The following is a 23,687-nucleotide window of genomic DNA, read 5'->3' on the forward strand; positions in this document are numbered from 1 at the left end:
CAGCTTCCAGTACTAAAAGGGGCTCCAGGAAAGCTGTGGAGGGACTTTTTACAAAAGCCTGCAGTGACAGGATGGGGGGGAATGGCTTTAAATTGGAAAGGGGAAGATTTAGATGAGATCTTAGGTAGAAATTCTTGATGATGAGGGTGGTGAGGCCCTGGCCAGGTCAGGTTGCCCAGAGTAGTGGTGGCTGCCCCATCCCTGGAGGTCTTGAAGACCAGGTTTGTTGGAGCCTTGAGCTCCTAATCCAGTGGGAGGTGTCCCTGCCCATGGGAAGGGGTGGAACTGGATGGGTTTTAAGGTTCCTTCCAACCCCAACCATTCAGTGATTATATGATTTACAAGCTTCCTGTTCCCAACCCAGGGAGCAAAATCCTGTGAGCAATTTTGTAGATAAATACTCACTCCCTTCTTTCATCTCATCTAAGATGAGGGGGTGGATTAAGCCCTTGAGAACTCTAAAGGTTATAAACTAGCTATCTCTAAGGTGCTCTGTCATTATTATGATAGCTATATTTGTTGTAGATATTTTGCCTTCTTCGCAGCAAAAGAGTTTCCAACTTACTTACACCCCTAATTTTAAAATGCCGTGTAAGTTCCTGCAGTTTGGAAAGAGCATAGGAAAAAGGCTTTAAGTATCTTGTAGGTTGCTGTAGATTCTGCACATAACCTGCAATGGGTGAGGAACTCCTTAACTGCACCCCCACTGTACATTTTCCACCAGGGAACAGAAGGGCAGTATGCGAACCCCTAGAGAAGCCAAGATAGTAGGATGCTGTACAAGAAGAGAGAGAAAATTGTACCACAGGAAAAACAGTAATGCTAAGGAAAGCTACAAAAAGCAGACAAAGTTGTTTCAAGCACAAAACCAATTTACATTCAGGTCGTTGCAAAGTGATCACTACTCATAGCAATACTAAAAATAGCAATTGCTGCTGTATATGTGTTGGAAACATACGTTAAATATTAGATATAGAGTTGCTGTATTTTTAAAATTCTGACAGTCTTCTGTTTGAACTCGATTTAACATGATGCATTAATAAACAATGATCTCTCTCAACAATAAATTCCCTTAAAATACAGGAAAATTTGTGTACAGGAAATGCATACAGGTGTAAACTTGCTTCTCTTTGACACTACCTGTAGGATTTTAGGCCGTATAGAAACAGTGATGGAGTCCATATTCTGTTTGGTTGTTAGCATTACCATTACTGAAATGAGGCTTTAAGTTAGAAATGTAGAATCGCTTGGCTTGAAAATACCTTTGAGACCGAGTCCAACCTGTACCTGTCCACTACTAAACCAGATCCCTGAGCACTTCATAATTTAAACACCTTCAGTGGTGGCGTCTCCACCACCTCTCTGGGAGGCCTCTGCCAGGGACTGAGAATCCTTTCAGTGAAGAAATTTTTCCTGACATCTAATCTGAATCTGCCCTGGAGCAACTTGAGGCCATTTCCACTAGTCCTGTCCACTGGGAGAAGAGACCAACAGCCATCTTGCTACAAACTCCCTTCAGGCAGTTGTAGGCAGTGATAAGGTCCCCACCTCAGCCTTGTCTTCTCCAAGCTAAACAACCCTAGGTCTCTCTGTTGCCTCTAACAAGGCTTGCTCTCCAGACACTTCTCACCAGCTTTATTGCCCTTCTCTGGATGTGCTCCAGCCCCTCAATGTCCCGCTTGTAGTGAGGAGCCTAAAACGGAACCCAGGATTCGAGGTGTGGCCTCAGCAACGCCGAGTCCAGCAGCAGAATCCCTTCCAAGCTCCTGCTGGCCACGCTATTTTCTGATACAGACACCACTGGCCTTCTTGGCCACCTGGGCCACTGCCGGCTCATGTTCAGCCACTGTCAACCAACACTTTCAGGTTCTTCTCTGCCAGGCAGCTCTCCAGCCTTGAGCGATGCATAAGCACTAAGTTATCTCCCCAGTTTGCTCACATCCTGCCAGCAGTCATGGTTTTGAGAACTTCTTTCACTGCTTTCATCATGTATTTCATTGACAATCACAACTTGTGATTTGAAAGCAGGAAAAAGTTTGCAAGTAGGAGGAAGTTTTTAAGAGGGGAAAGTCACAGGAATAAACTGTGTTTCAGAAACGTAAAATCTTGTATGCAACAAATTCTTGGACCTAGGATAACAACAGATTGACACCTTTTAAAAAATACTGAAGGAAAAGATATCCCAGGAAAATCATACTTTATTTGGCATTTTCCTTAATTACAAATTTAACATTGCCATGAAGCACTTATATCAGAAATTATTTTAAAAAGATTTCTTTGAGTCTTTTCATATTAACTGCATGCAAGCAGATTAATCAGGTGTTATACATTCTCTGGCGAGAAAAAAAAATTGTTTTGAACCTAGATCTTGGGAAGACAGAAATTCAAATGCAGTAGAGTATATCTATAGTTGGAAGACAATGCATGCCATGAGCACTTTGTTAGAAAAGACAGATATTTTCCAAGACTTTCAAGAATCAAATTACTTGTAAAACACTTAAGTGTGATAGGTTATTAAGGAATACAAGAGTTACTTACTATTTTCTGTAGAGAAAGAGGTCCTGTAGAAATAGTTATATTCCTCTGTAAACACATGTTTTTAAATACTGCTTCTGCAACAAACATTTGAAGCCAGAGGGATGGTATAGAGCAAATGAATATTTTTAATTCACACAAACTAAAGTCTGGATAAAAATAGAGAGGAAAAAAAACCAAAAAAAAAACTTAAAATGAGAATATAGAATTGTTCTTTTAGAGTTATCTAGAAGACAGCACTTCCAGACTTGTTTTTCCTGCTGCTGCAAATTTACAAATTATTCTCCATGAGAATTCCATAAAATACTCAAAAAAAGAGATTTTATCCCCTATCTGATAAATAAGAGCTGCTCCTGAGAGAATGGACACTAGATTTTAAAAGGTAAAGCACTACTTTTTATGTGAAACTTTAAAAAAACTCACTTGCTCTGAATACAATCTTCTAAAAGTTACAGCTTGCTTTTGGGAATGTAATTATTTATTTGGGAAATTACACGAGCAATTACCTTTAAAATCCATAAATGATACAATACAAACACAATTCAGACAGTATGTATAACACATCACTCACCCCCTCAAATAAATTCTGTTAAGTCTAAGGATTTGGAATTTTTGCCTGAAATGTTTCCTTTAAAGTCTGTATGGGTCCGAGAGCTCAGCATAGCCTTTGGACTTACGGTTGAAGTGCCTTAGCAAACAAGATCAAGTTTGTGGCGTTAAATATTTCATCCGAGAACTGGCCTGAGCTAAGGTGTCTCCAATTGCCACTCTGAAGTTGTGGCTTATTAGTAAATGCTTAAACCTCTTCCTAAACTGACTTCCACAGACTTTTTTTTTTATTCACACTGCGTAGTCTTGCTTTTGAATTAACACCTATAGAGATTTATTTAGAGGGATTTTAGTAGCAAACCCTGTTCTATTTGGTCTTTGCTTGGGACAGACAGAAACATACAAACAACAAAACAGAGTTCCCTGCATACCTTTGCATCGCACGATTAACACCGCACAGCTGTAACACAAAGTAAAATATACCTTGAAAGTAAACCAAGGATTTTAGGTAGGACCTTTAATATATCCGATTAAAAGACTTTTAAGAGGCATTTCACTCACCATCACACGAAATGGCAATGTAGTGTGCTAGATCATCGGCTATTTGACGAAATGCATTTCTGTCCATAAGCAAACTTGAGATGATCCAGTATTCCACCACAGTTCCAAGAATTGCATTCAGTAGACCAGCTATTTCATGACTGAAAGCCTGAATGGGTGACGAAAAACGAAAAAGACTATCTAAAGACTTGTACTGTATAACAAATTCACACTGATGATGCACAAGTAATAACACTAGAGAGCTTCTTTAGCTAAAAGCCCACTGTGTTGCCACATCACTTCTTCACTGTCTTTTTCTGCTCAAAACTGTTGCAGTCAGGTCAACAAAATTAATATGCCATTCATACCACATCAATTAAAATTTGGCATTGGAGAAATACAAGTTATTTGAAAACAGACTGTCTAAACCAACAGGCAAAACAGGATCAAAGCTAACAAGAATTCCAGAAGCATTTGGCCAATGCCCTCAGACACATGGTGTGAATTTTAGGATTGTCCTGTGCAGGGAGAGGAGTTGGACTCAATGATTCTTGTGGGTCCCCTCCAACTCAGGTCACTCTATGATTCTATGAAGTACAACGTGTGGTTTCTTTTTAAATTAGGTTTTGTTTAACTGTTAAGATTTCAAGTACTGCATTTATGCTAGTTAATCTTGTGCTTCATCTGACAGTTAGAATGTTTTCCCTGCCCTATTCAGATTCTCTTTTCCTAAAGATTTCATTATAAAATCAAAGCTCCTTTTGCGACTAACCCTATATAAAAAGGTAAAGGATGCAAGGTGTTCCTTTCTTGCACAGATAAACCTTCAGCAGCCAGCATCAAAAAAAAGAAAACCAACAAAACATTCTTCACCAACCAAAAACACCAAAGAGTTTTTGCAGCTGCAAATTTAGAAAAAATATTATTATGGGCACTAGCTTTACAGTTTTTCTCCCCTGAACCTACACAAAATAGTCAGGTATACATAGCAAAGCCAAAGCATGCTTTTTCTGAGGAGGCATCAAGACAAGACACAGCTCTTTAACATGCTACAATATAAGTGAACAGCATGCTACAGCAGCAAAGGCAGCCAACACGAAATTGAGTTGCTTAAAGACACTTACCTAAGGCTCTATGAGAGAATCACTGCTGTTAGACTAAATACAAGATGACAAATTGCATTTAGTGAGGCTGGAATCTCCAAAACAAGAAGGGCATGGAACTGTTGGAACAGGACCAGAGGAGGACACAAAGATGATCCGAGGGCTAGAGCACCTCTGCTATGAGGCCTGGCTGAGAGAGTTGGGGTTGTTCAGATTGGACTGATAAGTCTCTAGGGAGAACTTAGAGCAGCTTCCAGTACTGAAAGGGGCTCCAGGAAAGCTGGGGAGGGACTTTTTACATGGTCTTGTAGTTATAGGATGAGAGGGAATGGACTTAAATTGGAAGTGGAAAGATTTAGACATTAGGAAGAGATTATTCACAATGAGGGAAGTGAGGCTCTGGCACAGGATGTCAAGAGCAGTGGTGGTTGCCCTGTCCCTGGAGGTGTCCCCCTGATCCAGTGTGAGGTGTCCCTGCCCAAGGCAGGGTGTGGAACTGAAAAGGCTTTGAGATCCCTTCCAACCCAACCTGCTCCATGATTCTGTAATTACTTTGCCTATGAAATACTTTTAAGGAAATGTGTGTGTAGCAAAAGCTCACCTCGAGGCAGGAGACTGAACTAATGACGCTCAATACTACAAGAGTTAATAATGTGTTGCAGTCAGATATAGGCTGCATATTAAATGTAGCTGACACACTAGTTGCAACTACATTTGCTCAGCTCAGTATGTCTGCATGCTGACAAAGACAAACCAGATACTACCAATTTGTGTAGGCTTGCTTGACATTTTGGTAAAATAACAGTAGTACACACCACGAGCTGCTCCTTAATATTTTGAAATAAATGGTACAATGCTACAAATGAGGGAGAAATGCTCTAATTTACTGAAAGTATCATTTGTCCTAAAAATATTTAAATATTAACATCTTTAAAGTATTTTCATTTTCAACCACAAAACAATATAAACGTAGAAATGAAAGCACATGAAATATTAAAGAAGATGAAGAAGCATTTTCCATTAAAATTGGGTACTGCTATCATGCAAAAAAAAAAAAATGTTGTGTACATAAATAGCTTCTGCTATCAAAATCTAGATGCTAAATCTTAAAAACAAAAGTCTCTTCTACTGCTTTACAACTCCGCTGCTGGTTTAAAGCTGCAGCTTTTCTGAAATTTAGATGGCATTTTATCAAACTAACATAAAGGAAAAAATACCAACAAAAAGTTTTGTCAATAATGTTTTTAGAATGTAAGAATAAAGTCTTAAAAAGTTAAGCAATTCCTGCATGGTAATCAGTGAAAAAGTAAAAACACAGAAACCACGTGATTTTTTGTAGATATAATAAAACACTGTTCAGAACACTGTATAGAAACTCTTATTCCTGGATATATGAAATAAGTTACCCATACAAATGACGTGAATTGCTATTTTATTAACAAATGTGATTTTTGATTAAGTAAAACCACATATAAATGGGAGTCTTTTGTTTATACCGTCTTTTAGATAATGGTGTGACTACCAGTCATTGGAACATGAGCCTTCCTGAAACATGGAAGAAAACAATTTAGAAATCGGCAATATGGTGCAGCTAAAAACTTTTTCACTTCTTTGTCTGTCTTTGTAAGACAGCTTATTTTGAAAAAAATAAACCAGTAGCATCAGGGATGAAAAGCACTTCTGATGCCATTTGTGACATCGCGAAAAGCCATGCAACAGCTCAATGCTACTGAAGTGTTATAAGCAGCAAACATATTCCTTTATAAATTCCAAAATTGAAATATCAGCTTTGATTCAAGGAACCTTGACCAGGAGTTTCTGCATCAAACCTGTTTAAGTAATATAATAAATAATACATATTATTTGCATTAAAATTATTTTCAATATTGTCAAGTGATGGAAAAACTTTTACGTACTTTGGCAGTGCATTTTTAAGTACAAGGATTGTGTATCAGTTTTATTCCAGCACGCTAACACAGTTATGAGTGAGGGCATCCAACTTCCTGTCACTAGTTTTACATTCCGGTTCTTTTAAGACAAAGTATGTAACACAAGAAAGCAAGCACACTCATATATCTAACTTAAAAGTCTTTAATGCCCTTCACTCTTTCTGTTTCTTTTTTTTTTCCAATATAGGTTATAATAGACCTGAAAAGTGAAATAACTCCAGGGCACGCAAGCCAAGGAAACCAGCAACTCAGAATTTCAGGAAGTATTTTCTCACTTGTAATACTATAACTGCTTCTGGATTGCTCTTTTTACGCATACACACATGTAAATGTATATGCATATATATATATATATAAAACCACAATTTTGCAAGAGATCAGCACTAGAAGGGAGGAAATGGGTATTTTCCCTCTACTCTAGTGCTGACTTGCTCTAATCCCTTTGAATCACATAAAAAGATAATCTGATCCTAAAAAACTAAAAAAAAAAAAAAAATATTGCCTACTTACACCACTTAGATGTATTACATATGGCCAGAAAAATACTTTAAATGATTAATCTTGTTTTATTTTACAGGTATTTTCTCTGGAGAATTGTATGGAACTTTAGTATATCACAACTGGCATGCTTGTTTCTTCCCACGAGCTAACACGCTTGTGTAAGCTGGGAAACATGATCTCCTCTTTACACTATGCTATAAAACCCCTAATTTCTGTGCCCAGGCCAACAGTAAGAATACCCAAAGTCATTCCTTTCATTTAGGTTTTTGGATGGCCTTAAATGTTTCTTGCCAATGTGTTGCTTCTTAAGTAAACAGCTTTCAGAAAACAGAACTTTTAACAATGGCTCACATACTGAAGACAGGAAGGAAAATTTTGCACCCAATATACTACATTTATTGACAAGGAAATGTTGTAGCTTTATCTATGCACCTCTAAAATAACAGGAAAAGAAGGAGAAAAAACACAGTCTGCCCGCGTAGCTGGAGAGGAGCTGCTCCTTTGGCTTTCTGAGTGACCTTTTCAACTACGTCCTAGAATTTTAAGTGGAGTTGCTGAATATAAGAAAAATCAGTATATCAAAGTGCAGTATAATAAGATTGAGAATGCAGAAAGGGATAATGATGAGTCGTGAATGTAAAAATATGGTGTTTTGTTTTAGAGTTGATTTTTGCCAAAAAATGCAAAAGGAAAGAAAATGCAATATATAAATAGAATATAAAGAATAAGGCTGTAAGAAAGAAAATACAACAGTACAGATATTATGAGGCAACAAGCTGCTTTTTAAGGTTAGAATTCATATCTGCAGGGATATTGTACATTACAGTGCATAAGATCAAAGCTGGAAAGCAATAGGCATCTCAGTTTTGTGCTGAAAGTACAATCCTTATACGTATGTATATAAAGAAAATAGAATCTAAACAAGACGTAGGTCTGTGTTTTGTGTTAGATTTTATTCTTTCTTTGAAGTTTATTTTTCATATATGTACTACACTCCACCTGACACAAGTGATTATTCTGCTTATGCAAAGAACAGTTTATGAAAAAGGTATGGCTTACAGCGCTGGAACTTGTCAAAAGAAGGCACAGTGGAAAAAAAAGAAAAAGGTGTCTACACTTAAAACTGCAGATGCAACACCAGGAAACCTATGAAAGCAGTCTCATTTTCCAAAGAAACAGAACGGCCACTGACATCAACTGAATGTAAGCCTGCTTGGTGCTCAGTACCTTTGAAAAGGTAGGTTGTTTAAATACAAATATGGGTATAGAAGCCTAATTTTAGGCACTTTTTTTAATATCTTGACCAAGGATAAAAGGCAGCACTGTATCAGAATGTCTTGCTTTGATAGCCCTCAAAAAAGGTAGGAGGTCTGGCTAGGGAAGATGAGTGAAGCTCTCATTATGTTTAATCTTTCTGCTTTCTTAACATAATGAAGAATGACTAGGTATTATATTGAAAGTGCTTTTTTCTCTGGAATACTTGATTTTCTATTGTTGTTCTGTTATGGTATTGAAAAAGTGAATGAAGTATCTATTTATTCTGTGCTTTCACAATAATTTAAAAGAAAGCACAGTGACAGCAGTAAGTTTGTATTTTATGTGTGAATCTAGAAGTCAAAGATGTTTTACAAGGCCTCTACTTTCTGAAAAGAAAGAGGAGGTACAGAGGACACTCGATATCTCTCAGGTCAATGTCCTGCTGGTCAGCAGGTCACAGAACAGCAATTAAGTTGCCTTCAATTCCGTTTCTATGAAAAGACCTAGGGAAGATACCAAATGAAACTAAAAGACTTTGGAAGAAAACTGGGGCATTTATTAAAATAAACTAACGCATTTCTGTTGAATACAGCAAAAACTATTAGTTTTGTTAGCATTTTCCTTCCAACATATCCTAAATACAATCACTGTAAAATAAGATAATCACCTTTTTGGTTACACCTTATTGTTTGATGGGACGTGTTAAGCTGGTGTCCCTAATGACTACAGTAATACCTGCTGGCAAGGGCATGTGAACATCTGAATGTAGCCAACAAGCTACTCATGACTCGTTTCTTCTCTATAGATCAATATGAGAATCTTATGGATCAATTCATTTCCTTTAGTGGGGCAAAAACCAGCATGCTTCACAACAAAAGGCAGCTATAACAAGCAGCTGTGGTACTTACATCTAATTCCTCACAAAGAAACGAACAAAGGAACGCCTTTAAAAAAAATATGTCAGCCTTCATTATTTTTAAAGCATAAAATCCATACTCACGTCATTTTTTCTGTTCAATTCTCTATAGGAAAGTATGACCCAATCCACTAGAATATTTATGTGTTTGGTAAAAAGCACTGAGGTTTCACTTCCCAGCCATAAGGTCTTCAGGACCGTCTGTGGCACGATTTGCTGACACTGTGAACTGGTACCTTCAACCAAACTGTAGAAAAAGAAAGTGAAAAAGGGTAAATTTTTATGCCACTTTATTACTAGAGTTTACCATTACTACAGTTTTTATCATAACCAGACAGAAACCTTCTTTTCTGTCAAAATGCCAAAGGTTCGGCAATTTTTAGGCATTGTAAGATCAGACATAACTTCTCATGAATAAGTAAAATAACGATGACTATTACAACCAAGCTGAAGAAATTCTAATATGCTAATGTTACATGAAGTAAAGGCTGCCTTTACTATATAAAGGCAGGACAAACCCAAAACTTTGGTTATTCTTCATAAATTAAGATAATGGTCTCCCTAGCAAAAGATAAGTTAATTGATTTTTAAGAATATCAGTATGTTCAAAATGCCATTTTTCTACCTTAAAGAATGGATACTGAAGCACAGCAGAGCTAAAAATAAAACTTTATGAGCAAAATTCAATGCTTACTGAACTTGGTAATATAGTGAAATAATAGGCTGTTAAAAGTTAGAAGCCTTAAAACACAATTAGAAAAAAACCAATATAAACTACAATCAACGAACTAAGAACTGAGAAATATAAAAGGAAATGCTAAACAACTGCATCTGTGTAGAACAGTATCTTATTAGGAACATATAAATATCTGGGTACAACCTGCTTTTGATATAGAAATATGTATAAAATCATAAAAAAAGTAATAACAAAGTACTATTCTATAAAACTCACCTTTTTGTCAGAAACTCCACTTCAGCTTTTACTAAATCAAAGAAGAACTTCAATAACATTTTGTGAACTATCCTCTGTTCATCTCCTCTCCCTGAAACTGGGACTGCATGACAAATGGTTTTGCAATAAAGGCAAGACCTGAAAAATAAACACTGAAAAATCCATCTGTATGACAAAAATCATAGCCTGATCTACTGGCAAAAAAGTCAGCTTTGGCTTTTGACAAGTTTGACAAGGAAATACCTTGCTCCCCAGCAACATTCATCATTTTAAAGCCTAACTTTCTGGTGTTAAAGCTGTATTTTCCAAAGAAATGTAACATGTTAATGACTGGAGCTTTGCGTTGCAGATTAAGATTTTTAATTATAATGTAAACTAAATAATTTCACTGTATACCATTTTTGTGTTTCTACTTGAGGTACTGTACAATTACTGAATTTAACAGAACTTCTTAAAAATCTTTTAACTACAAGCTAGTCTTGTAATATTTTACAGACCTTATGACATCCTACAAACTTTAGATAATAGTTCATAGACACTATTTGATAAGATTACAGCTTGTGATCCAGTCTAATGGCTGTTTAACTCGATAATCTTGAATTAAAGCCCAAACACATTTTTTTGGCTAGAATTTTGAGTGCCGGAAAGAACATATACAAAGAAACCCACGAAGTACACCGCTGGGTACTCACATTCTGCCAGTAAATACTCAAAGATAAAACAGTTTATCTAAAATATAAATTCTCTTCCATCCTATGTGACATGTTACTAACAAAAACTACTATATGTCAAATTACAGTGATTCAAGTACTGTGATTCAACGCCTTTGAAGTCTATGGACATGCCTACAATCACACGTTACAATATCTGCAATCACAGTTGTATCAAGGTATTTAAATGTTAGTCAAGTTTTTATGACAGCAGTAAGAAAAGGTACACTTCCTTTTCCAAATTAACAAAGAAGTTTCCTTTGATGTAAATTACAAAAAAATAAGTTCTTAAGCTAAAGCTTAGACTAACTACCCAAATAGCTCCTATGTACCAAGTCTTGTATTTGTAGGTGTATAAGAGATAATCAGGCTTCCTGAACAAGACAGTAAAGTTTACAATCAAAATCCAAATACAACACGAGGTTTCCTGTTTTCTAAGGTAAGACTGGAATTTGCTGTGTAACAGCAGATAAAGTGTGTATATTTATATACATACACACCAGAACAGCAATAGTACATAAATTATGCTAATTTGTGGAAAACATAAAAAAAAGTTTAATCTTTTCAGAATGGGGAAAACAACAAGATTATGTACATTTTTGCTTTCCAAAAATGCCCCTCTGCCTGTGAGTAAACGCCCAGTAAAGCACAAAGTGAAAGGTCCAAATCTCAGACACAATGCTAAACCTTCACATACAGTTAACTTGTTCTGGTGAAAATGTGACTTTGATACAATACAATCCCAACTCTCTCCCCCTCCTCGAGTATGGAATAATATAACTATTGCATCCAACACCTTATTAAACATTCCTACCTTATAAGAGTCTCTATGAAGGACCATGTGCCTTTCTTACAGACAGGACACTGTAGAAGATCCAAGTAATACTTTACCATAGATGGGGACTTCCAAGGAGGATCACATTGGAGGATGAGGTACAAAATGTGATTAAATTTAGCATAAAATATCACATCAACATTTTCCTGTAAGAAATTGAGAAAACAACATTGGTTCCATAATGGATAAAGATGGGTGATTGCTAAGAATTCATATACTTTCTTTATCCCTTACAATCACAAACTACTGAATTTGATCAGTGAGCTAAGATGCAATATAGTGCATAACTACAAGTGGCTACAAGAAAGATGGGGAGGGACTTTTTTACAAGTGTCTGGAGTGATAGGATGAGGAGGGATGGCTTTGAACTGCAAGGGGGAATATTTAGATTAGACATTAGGAAGAATTTCTTCAAAATGAAGGTGGTGAGGCCCTGGCCCACGTAGCCCAGGGAAGTGGTGGCTGCCCCATCCCTGGAGGTGTTCAAGGCCAGGTTGGATTGGGCTTGGAGAAACCTGATCGAGGGGGAGGTGCCCCTGCTCATGGCAGGGGGTTGGAAATGGATGGACTTTGAGGTCCCTTCCAACCCAACCCATTCTATGATTCAATGGAAGAAGGAGAGGTTGCTCAAGTGTGATATTCCAGCTGAATGCATTACTGCTTAGAATAAACCTTCTCAACGGAGCTGTCTGTATGTGACCTACTAGGTAAAAAGAAAAGTCCCACAAGTGCTCTTTCTAAAAGTAACAAAAACCTCCACCTGAGCCAATTCTTCCACAATATTTAGAGCACTACAGCCACACAGCTTGTAAATATATAATAATTTAAGAAAATCCTTAAGTATTACATTCTTTCCTTTCTAACAGAAACATACCGATGAACACAAAGTGCAGGGTGAATACAAGACTAAAAAATACTAAACACGATACCAGGAGCAAAGATCATAATACTTCAATTCCTTGCTTTAATATTTATAACGCTTTTAGTCTCCATCGCTCACCAGCAGGATGTATTCTAGAAGGGAATGAAGGAGTTCCAAGGGAGGTGTAGAGTACTTCTGACAAGAAGCAAGTTCTGTGATCACATCAGGAAACAAATACTCTTCCACTAATCCTTCAAGCATACACCACATGCCTCTGGACAGGCGAGCATCTTTAACCTAGGAATGAGATATCTTTGAACAGCTTAATTAAAAAAACCTTACAAGAACTAACAAAAAATCTCTTAAGTAAGACGATGCTAATATAATAGAACAGGGAGTAGATTATAAATTAAACCAGAAATATTATTGCCAATAAGCTGGTGTCATCTAGAAAAGCCTTCACTTATGAACTGGGCTTTCATTGAAAAGATAGTAGGTTTCAGAATGTGCTTAGAAGATCTGAATTAGTCTATGCTTTAAAGAAACAAATTACAATTCACACACTCAATAACTTGCCTATAATTTATTCTGAAGAGGTACGCAAAGGACTGTTAATATTTCCTGAAGTGTATGTCCCACAGCGTATGACTGAAGCTGTAAGATAATTAGTACTGCTGAACAGCTAAAAAAATTAAAGAAAAATGTAAAATCATGAAATACATCATTTACAAGTACACATTATAAAACCATAAACCATGTAACTGTTTTATCTCCCTAGTTCTCCTATTCCCATATAGCATGTCAGAGAAGCAGCTAATGCTGCAGAGAGCATAGGTATTGATCCCAGTGGATTTCAAAGCTCTGAAGATCTTCTTAATGGCACAGGGCTTCCTTCTCATTCTCTGCCACTCATGACAGCAAAATGCTTAACTTTGCAATCTTTCAGAGGACTCAGAAGTGATGTATGAAAGCAGACAAGGGGGGCTGGGAGCATTCGCTAGAGCTTGGCGTTGTTCGCCTTGAAGACCTTGGAAGTTGATAACGAAGGAGCCAGCTAGCAGCAGTTTACTGATAAGTGGGATGCAGAAAGCTGGCTGCATTTGGTTCAGGAGTTTGAAAACAGCTAGAGGAGACTGAATCTGTGCAAAGTTCAAAAATAAATATATTCATCCCGAGGAAGACTTCCTACTTCAACCCTAAGACCCCAGCGCACGACCATCACGAGGCACTACGCAGGCGCAAGACTGGAGCGAACTTTCCAGATATAATACGAAGCGGGGATAGGATATGAATATGTAGTAGGCGCTTATACCTATGCATGTCTTTACACTATAAGTGGCTGCTTATTAAGCTATACGGTGTGCAAGCTAGGAGGAACCCCCTTGCACTCCAGCACTGGAAATAAACATACCTGCTTTAAAACTCATTTTTGGTTATAGGGTTTGATTCCGCAAAACAATTTGGCACTCCAGATGGGACACCCTCTCTGCCCGGCTGCAGGATCGGTGGGGAGTGGGACATTCTAAGGCGCGCCCCGGTAAGCTATTTCTCCGGAGAATCTCCCATCTCTACCCGATCGCTACGGGGGGAGAGACGGCCCATCAGCGGGCAGAACAGGTATGTGATTTATGTATGATAATTTGGATGTACCTGCAGGAAAAAGAGGGGACGAGTCTGTAAGTCGTGGAAGGGACGCCTCACGCGATGACGAGGGGTTAGGGTCATTTTTCTGAGACTCCGTAAGCTTGTGAGGGGCGATATGAATCCTCTACTTGAGCTGGGTGAGGAGGTGGCATTGCCCGCCCCTGGGTAAAATAGTGAATTTGCTGCTGTGGTCTGGTATGGGTGCTCCCTGCTGTGATAGCAAAGCACCAGGTAAAATATAATCCCAAGATTCCTGTTAGACGGAGACGCGTGGTGAGGGATTACGCTATAATCCCAAGATTCCTGTTAGATGGAGACGCGTGGTGAGGTGTTACGGTATTATATATGGTATTATAGATAAGATAATATTATAGTATATACTATTATGAATTGGGTACTCCTTGCTGAGGAAGCAGGAGTGCTGCGTATAAGATAGCTATCATCTTCTACACCTGTTGCAAATCTTCAGTATCAGTACTGTGTCTATTTTAACATCGTTAAGAGCTCATTTTACACTTCTCTTATGTTGTGGAGTGTTTGTATGTGAGCGCGTGGGTGCATGAGATGCGCAATTGAGCACGAAGCGAGTGCGGAGTTCCGATCCGCGGTTCTGCTCTCCTGCAAAGGAAGCATCTGGAGATGAACGAAGCAAGTGATCACTGCTACACGTTTTGTGTTTCATGTCATAAGTATACTCTGTGAATTGTTTGATGTATAACAGAGTACCAGCGGAATTGAGCGGGATAGCTTACCAGGGGACGTTCTTCCTCCATAGACAGGAGCCAGAGGTGGACTGAGCTCAAAATGTTGAAAGACTTGCAAATTGTTTAGAAGCCCTGTTTGTCTTGATCCTTGGAATGCACCTATGAAGCCTTTTAATTCCAAATGTCCATTGAGCCGGCAAATGGGTATATTTACCTCGGACCTTTGGAATGGAAGGCTGCAAAGGATGAAATTTTAAAATACCTAGCATAGAAGAAGGAAAAAAGTAGAAAAACGGGAGAAGCGGATGAGAGTGCCCCTCCCTTTTCCCCCCTTCCTGGTATGCAAGTTATGTGAGTTAGGTGCTGTGTGTGTGAGTTAACCCTTCCCCTCCCGGAATGTGAGATAAGTGTTCTGTGTGACAGAAAAGAATAATTTGAAAGTGTAATAGCAAAAGGTTTGCGTAGACAGAGGGGCCAGAATTGTGCAGGCTGCGGGAATGGATCAGATTTGGTGTTTGAACTATCATAAAGTTTTATTGTGCTATTCAGCTAGGTTGGGATCACTCTATTGTCCTGAGTGTCTGTAATCTGTAGATGGGAATTGTTGTTGTGACTAGTCTTGTAGGAAGTCCCTGAGAACTTAGAGACAGGATGTTTGTAAATGTTAATATGGTTTGTGGAGGTTGGAGAAAGGTAGAGTCGGAAGGTAGTATAATGGGGGCAAAACCGAGCAAGAATTTCCTCGGGCAAGCCCATTTGGATGCATATCATTGGAAGGAATTGGCAGGGGAGCCAGAGGCTCCATGAGTAAGAAGAGGATTGCAGTAGCATTTTGCAACTAATTTTGTTTTTAAAGAGAGGAATGAAGTAGAATGAAGTGGTTTTCACCCTCTGAAACCATCTGGAGTGGCAAGGGATGGTGGGATTTTGTCACTGCAGGACCCTATGGTACTTGCCCTTAGGCAGGAAAATAACAATTTAAAGGTAAACCGAGGCAATGTTGTGTGACGTGCAGTATTGAGCAAGGGTGCACTAGAATAAACAAAATTCACTGGACAGCAGAATAGAACAAGATTTATCTGATTTGCTTAAGCTTCCCCCTCGATCACAGGAATGGGATACGGGCTCAGACGGGTCCCCCGAATAGCCCGGTATCTTCCTGCATCAGGGAAAGGTCTGCTTTGACAGTTTTACAGGCACCTCTCTGGGAACAATGAGACGATAAAGAAAAAAAAAACAAAAACAAAAACCAAAAACAAAACAAAACTGACTATGTAAAACTGTAGGGGATCTGGAAAGAGTATTTCCGACCCAATGTGGGATCCAGACAGATCTAAACATGTAGAAAAATTACAGGTATATCAGGAGTGAATCTCAAAGGGAATGAAAAGAGCCATTCCCAAACAAGTAAACAAGGTCCCTCTAAATCACCATCTGAATTCCTAAATTGACTGAGGGATATAATGTGCTGCAACACTGCTGGATCTTGGGTCAAGGGTAGGAATATAACAACTATGTTTTGGGTTGGGCCAGTCTAAAAGAGGAATAGTGGCTCATGTGAAGGAAGACTGACGGGGACCTGGGGAATCCACCCTAGCGGATCCACTAGTTATAATGAAGGCAGGGAAAGAGGAGAAGAAAATAGAATTTTAGTTGACACAGATGCAACATATTCAGTTTTGAACTAAGCTTTAATGTCCCTAGGAAATGACTACATCGTGGTAAAAGGGACAACTGGCCAAAGTAAAAAGGTGTATTTTTGTGAACTTCTAAGATATAAACTGGGAATACAATGGGGCATCCATAGAATCTTGTATATGCCCAACTCCCTGAAGGCACTTTTGGGGACAGATTTATTAGAACAATTGGGTGCAATAATCAAATTTGAAAAGGGAGAGATTACTCTGGAGGTAAACGACCAGCAGTATATGCAAATAATGGGTTTATCCTTAGTCAGTGTTCCCACAGAAGGAAAAATCAGAGAAGAAATCACGAACCAGGTATACCCCGAGGTATGGGCCACTGATGTTCCCAGGACTTATGGGCTGTAAATAAAATTACAAAAACCCTTTACCCAGTGGAGGCAAATCCATATACCCTGTTAACTGTATTAATACCTGAACTAACCTGGCTTACTGTTTTAGACCTGAAGGATGCCTACTTTTGCCTCCCTCTCCATGAACCCAGCCAGAAAATATTTGCATTTGAATGGAAAACCCTGAAAGCAGGTGCAGAACTCAACTCAACTATGCAACTCAACTGGATATTTTGTAATCAACTTGCAAAGGATCTTGAGGCCTGGAAGCCCCACCTGAGGAAGGGGGATTATTGCAGTATGTAGATGATACCCTGATTGCCACCAAGACAACGCTTGCATGACCTGGATGGTGAGTCTGTTAATCTTTTTGGGGCTCCAGGGATAACGGGTATCTAAAAGAAGGCTGAAATAATGCAATCTACTTGGGCTATGAAATCAGCGCTGGACAAAGAACTTTGGAACAGGCCTGAGAAGAGGCAATATACCATACCCCGAGACTGTAAAGAGTGAAAGAGTTATGAACTTTCTTGGGGATGACTGGCTGGTGTCAGCTATGGATCTATAACTATGGACTGCTTGTTAAACCCCTGTATGCACTAACCACCACCGAACAGAAATACCTCCAACGGAGCAAAGAGGCTGTGCAAGCCTTTGAACAGCTGAAGAAAGCCCTGATGTCGGCCCTGGCCTTAGGACTTCAATATGTGAGTAAGCCATTTTTCCTTTTCTCTCATGAGAAGCAAGGGATTACCCTAAGGCCTGGCTGTTTACGAGTGGTTGCAGCAGTCATGCTAAACATCCAGGAGGCATGAAGATTTACCCTGGGCCAGAAAATGACTGTGTTAGTGTCTGGAAGTGAGAGATGGACACTGAGTTTCTCCGCAAAGGTTCCTAAAATACCAAGCTATAACATTGGAACATGATGTGGGAATTGTGGTTACTAACATCATCAACCCAGCCTCTTTTCTCAGTGAAAATACAGGAGAACCAGTGTACCAGGACTGCTTAGAGACCATCGAGGCCACACACTTGAGCCATTCGGACCTGAAAGACCAAGTTGTATAGGGACTGTAGTACAACAGATCAGTCACTATTTGCGTATGAAATCGTGACCTCCTACATGGTGGCACTGGACAAACAGCTCCAAAAGATTGAAAATCATGAGATTGAGATGTGAAATAGGGGTTTGGATGAACCTTTGCAAAACATACGACCTGGAGATTATGTATATGTAAAGTCTCTTGCAGAGAGGACTCTGGAACCACAGTGAGAAGGACCATTCCAGATGTTCCTTGCCTCCTTCACAGCAATCGAAATCAAGGAGCAGAGTACATGAATCCATCGCACCCGAGGGGAAAAGGCACATAGATCTCCACGAAGGGTCACGCAAGTCCAACCAGGAAAATTATTTTTCTCATGATTATCATTATAGTCCAGGGAGGGAAAGGCACCTCTAGCCAAAACAATACTGAGTGGCCTTGGTCTCAAACTTCTATTTGGTATACTGGAGCCCTGGGAAATATTCCTACTTCATCCCTAAGACCCAGGCCCACGACCATCACAAGGCACTACGCAGGCGCAAGACTAGAGTGAACTTTCCAGATATAATTATAATACGAAGCGGGGATAGGGTATGAATATGTAGTAGGCGCTTATACTTATGCATATCTTTACACTATAAGTGGCTGCTTATTAAGCTATACGGTGTGCAAGCTAGGAGGAACCCCCTTGCACCCCAGCGCGGGAAATAAACACACCTGCTTTATAACTCATTTTGGGTTATAGGGTTTGATTCTGCAAAATAGAAGGATCTAACGGCTTTTGTGAAACACTGTATCTGCCCTGAAATTTCCCTGTTATTCCCTGTACTCTCAGCTTCCCAAATGTTTATTTCCATGGATTAATGATACGAAAGGGAAGTTGTGGCTGTCCCATCCCTGGAGGTGTCCAAGGTCAGGCTGGGTGGGGCCTTGATCCCCTGATCCAGTGGGAGGTGTCCTTGCCCATGGCAGGGGGTTTGGAACTGGATGGGCTTTAAGATCCCTTCCAAACCAACCCATTCCATGATTCTATGATTCTGTAAAAGAAGAGCTGTTTATGATCTCAGTTACACTGGTATGTATGTCTTTCCTCTAGATAAGGTTCAATCTAAAGTTAATGCATCTAGGACAACTCCCAGTGACACCTCTACACAGCCAACTCTCCACAGGTACAGCGCTATGCAGTGGCAAGGACTGCTGGTTCCTCACATTCCTGGTTGCCTGGGTCTGAGAAGGATGCTGGGATGGTGGAACAATGTGCACGTAGGTCTCTCAATTTAAGAAAGCAACACCACCAACTCAAAAAAAAGAGAGCAAAAAACCAACGCAGTGTGTGGGACTCCTCATGTAGACTTGTTCCTGCAGAGTAAGCCATGTAGAGTGGCTCCATGGAGAGTTGTCCTGCAGGGAGTTGGCCATGGAGAGCTGTCCCTTTCCTAAAGCTAAGATGCACAAACCAATTGCAATCACATTACTGACTGAAACACAGCTTCCCTCTGCCTGATCATGCCTGAGGCTGTGATAAATTCAAAGAAACTGCGATAGGCAGTCACAACAGAGAAGCAGAATCTGGAAGATCCCTGGCCAGACTGCTGGGAGTTAAACTGTTATATCAATTTATTATTACTTCAGTCCCTAAGAACTTGCAGACTTTATGATCTCTGTTAAAAAATCTGGTTCCTAACACAAATCAGATAAAGCTACTCTAGAAATCCTACCAATTTCTAAGATTTAAATTAACAGAGACTTTAAGTCAAGTTATGGTTTTGAAGTCACCAAAGCAGACTGCTATTAGAAAGATAATGTCCAAAAATGTTTTAGGAATAAACTAAAATCATTAAGAGCTCAGCTCAAACCTGAAAAACCTTCTGTAAGAAATTATAATCACAGTGAAACCAGAGCTAAAGTCTCAGTGAATGAACTCTACCTTAGCACTGGACGTGTAGTTTCTCTGCAAATATTTCATTTCTTGGATTCCTAATGGCGTTACATTAACAATAAATAAAGCTGCTCATCTATCCAGTTTTCTTTTAATTATGTCTTTGTGCATCTAGCGTTCACAACTCACATTTATTTCAATTTTCTCATTCATACACATACTATTAAAATCTTCACATTATTTCCTTCGGAAATAATAGTTGCATTCATACTTTTGTAATGCTAATTATATGCAAACAGCACATCGAAACACAAACTGCAGAAACACAACACCACATCGAAACACAACAGCACATCAATCATAAACTTTTTAATGGCAGTCAAAGAACAACTGCTCTGTTGCCTGCATTTAAGATGTGTGAAGACGTCTCACTGCATTGTGAATGTACAAGCAGGCTACCACTCGTGATCTGGTGTTTGTACCAGCATTTGTCTTTCCATAAAACTGGAAGTTGTACCTCTGGAAGACTCTAGTACTTGAAGAAACAGCAATACTGATGCATTATTTGGAAAGCACACTGAAATCAAGCAGTTTTGGGAAGAGTGCGAGGCAGTTTCTTGTGAGGAACTGCTGGTACCACCATTAAAACTTTGAGCAGGAATAAATTGAAAATGAAGGTCTGCAGACAATAAATTGTGTTTTATATGTCGTGATGGGGACAAAAGAGAAACATATACTTCATTGAAGGTGGCAGATAACAGAATACTTATCCATGTCAAGTCTTCATAACAGATGCAAACTGAGATGACTGTGTATCACAGAATCACAGAACGGTGTGGGCTGGAAGGGACCTCAAAGCCCATCCAGTTCCAACGCCCTGCCATGGGCAGGGACACCTCCCACTGGATTTGGGGCTCAAAGCCCCATCCAACCCAACCTTGAACACCTCCAGGGATGGGGCAGCCCCACTTCTCTGGACAACCTGTGCCCAGGCCTCTCCATTGTCACAGCAAAACATTTGTCCCCAAGATCTCACCTAAATCTCTCCTCTTTCAGTTGGAAACTGTTCCCCCTGCACTCTCTGATCAAGAGCCCTTCCCCAGCTTATCTGGAGCCCCTTTCAGTACTGGAAGCTGCTCTAACGACTCCATGGAGCCTCCTCTTCTCCAGGCTGAACAACCTCAACTCTCTCAGCCTGTCCTCACGAGAGGTGCTCCAGCACCCAGAACACCTTTGAGATCTCCTCTGGACTCGCTCCAACTGATCCTCGTCCTCCCTGTGCTTCCTACATACTACAGTATATAGTTCTAATCTATTCATTTATTTCAAAGGTTTCAATGTACTTCGCTAGTATTATTGGAAGTGTCTATTGGAGCTCTTTATAAAAGGCATGAATGCACTGCCTATAAAAGTCCACATCAGATGCAAAGGCTTGCAATGGGTATTCCACAAAGCAATAAAAGACAGTGGCAGATCACACTGTATTAGAATTAAATTTTAGAATTAGAATTTTAAATTATATTTTAGTATTGGAATTAAAATTTCTTAAACATCTTAATTAAAACTAAGGTTCCTTAAAATTTCCCAAGAAAAATGTCTATTAAGAGTACAAAATAACAATTGTTAAGAAAGCTAAACCAATTTTCCCCATAAGCTCAATAAACCAAACATTAACATTAAATTTCAATGCAAATCTGTTCAGTAATGGAAATGCACACAGCATTTTGACCATTAATGGTACCATTGGACAACAACAGAGGCATTTCAGTGCTCATTTTTTAAAAATAATTTTCTCCTCACTCCCTGACTGTGCCGATAGAAAGAAATCATATAAAAAGAGATTTCTGTGAAGCCTGAGAGCTCATTTTGTCAGACTGGGACCTCAGTTATATATCAAGTAACTATTTATACAGTACGGCTCATGAAGATATAAATCTTCAGCCACCAAGAAATACAGGAAGCTAATAGATATTCCTTAAGTGTTTCCAATTTCACCTTTTAAATAACACAAGTTACCATATAAAGTACAGTAGCTCATTCCTACTACATATAACACTTAGTAAGTACTAAGAGGTTATATTTTAACATTATTTAAAGATTTATTATTAGCATTATGGATACAAAAGGGAAAATTTTGGAAATATTTATTTACTTAAGATATAACAAAGACTTAAATCCTGTTGCTGACTTGATTATTGTCATATATTTGGCTTACTGAGAAAAAAAAAGAAAGAGAAATTAACTAAAGAGTACAAAACAGAAGTTATGTCAGAGTAATTAGGAAAACAGGACTAGAAAACATAATGTGTTCTACTTGAAATCTGTGCTTCAGTACATTCCAAAATACGCATGATGATGTTTAAGGCCTATGCTGTAAGAGCAACTACTCTTTCTTCAGCTAATTCTACTCCTACCAGGGGACTAGCATAAACAAGTCAGCACAGCAAAACATTGTGAACATTTTCCCTCTACAGCACAAATATAGTGCTTGAATAATTTAAGATGCTCTAAATCACATTAAGGTATCTTTGCTTCTTTTCTTTTAACATTAACAGGTAAAGTTCTAACCAGCAGGATTAAAGAGTTTATTTGGAATAAAGGGGTTGTAATAAAGCTTCGCAAGAACAAACAAAATTCAACAGTATCCCAGTGAAGCTCTTTAACTCTTCATTAATCATATAATGCCAGGCTGTAAGGGGACTGAGGGATCACCCAGTTCAACCTTTTAGGTGATAAATAGTTTAAGTAGAGTTTTGGATAACATAAATATTTTTAAATGTTTCTTTGATAGTAAGTTTCACAATGAAATTATGTTTTCCTGATTCCATAATAAAATACCATATATGTAACACGCCTTCTTTGTAAGAATCCTTACCTCTGGATTGCATTTACTCAGCTGGTCTTTTTGAGCACACTCATGCTTAACGGCCTGTAAAAGAGGGTAAAGTCAACCTGCAAACTCCATACAAACAAACATATTCAGTAAATATTACATAAACCCCCAAAAGTAGCAACTTTTGTTAAATACATTTCAAGTGAAAGAGTCAACACAGCAGTCTATTTATAGCTTTCTTTTTAATATTTGGATGGCAAAATTATGAAACAGAGGATTAGCGACTTAAGACGAAAATAATATTGGAGATTTTCTCCCCCCTTTTTCCTGTTATTCTCTATTTCTTGTTTATGTGGCTGCTGCAGAAAGACAGTTTTACTAGATTTGGCCCACTTAGACCCAATAAAAAATATTTTTTCAGCTTTTCTATGGCAAAATGCAAATTTTGGACTCTCTTTGCAATTTACCTATAATGTGAAGATATGGCAGTAGGTGGTAAAATGCATTGCTATTATTGATACATTTAGTTATGGCCTAGTGCTACAATCGTACTAATACATTTTACCAAAATAAAGTATTTTAGGAGAGATTGTGTTTAGGATTATGATTACTCCATTTGCACTTAACTACATAAAACAGTTTGAGGAAAAGATAATCCTATAAGAAGTGCACTTGCTCTGCATAGTATACATGAAAACTCAAAGACATTTACATCTTAAAGGTCTGGAGAGTATAGCCTTCATAAAATGCCCCTGATACAAGATATGGTATTTGAAGATGTATAGATTTGAGCAAAATGAGTCTTCTATTTGTTAACCTTGTGTTTAAACACTGAAGACT

The 23,687-nt window shown here is 38.7% G+C and overlaps 1 protein-coding gene across 2 annotated transcripts in view; it reads right to left on the minus strand.

Annotated features, from left to right (window-relative positions):
* The window catches only part of SLF1 (SMC5-SMC6 complex localization factor 1), a 50,701-nt gene that overhangs the window by 15,378 nt on the left and 11,636 nt on the right, over nt 1-23,687 (minus strand). For both annotated transcript variants that reach the window (XM_054055206.1, XM_054055207.1), the window contains 7 exons: nt 22,890-22,943; nt 12,848-13,006; nt 11,827-11,993; nt 10,303-10,440; nt 9,435-9,597; nt 3,646-3,793; nt 2,539-2,684 (listed from right to left, as the gene is read on the minus strand). In XM_054055206.1, the coding sequence (XP_053911181.1) occupies nt 2,539-2,684; nt 3,646-3,793; nt 9,435-9,597; nt 10,303-10,440; nt 11,827-11,993; nt 12,848-13,006; nt 22,890-22,943 (975 nt within the window). The remainder of the gene's footprint in view (nt 1-2,538; nt 2,685-3,645; nt 3,794-9,434; nt 9,598-10,302; nt 10,441-11,826; nt 11,994-12,847; nt 13,007-22,889; nt 22,944-23,687) is intronic.

This window comes from Cuculus canorus, chromosome Z, assembly GCF_017976375.1.
Source record: "Cuculus canorus isolate bCucCan1 chromosome Z, bCucCan1.pri, whole genome shotgun sequence".
NCBI lineage: Eukaryota > Metazoa > Chordata > Aves > Cuculiformes > Cuculidae > Cuculus > Cuculus canorus.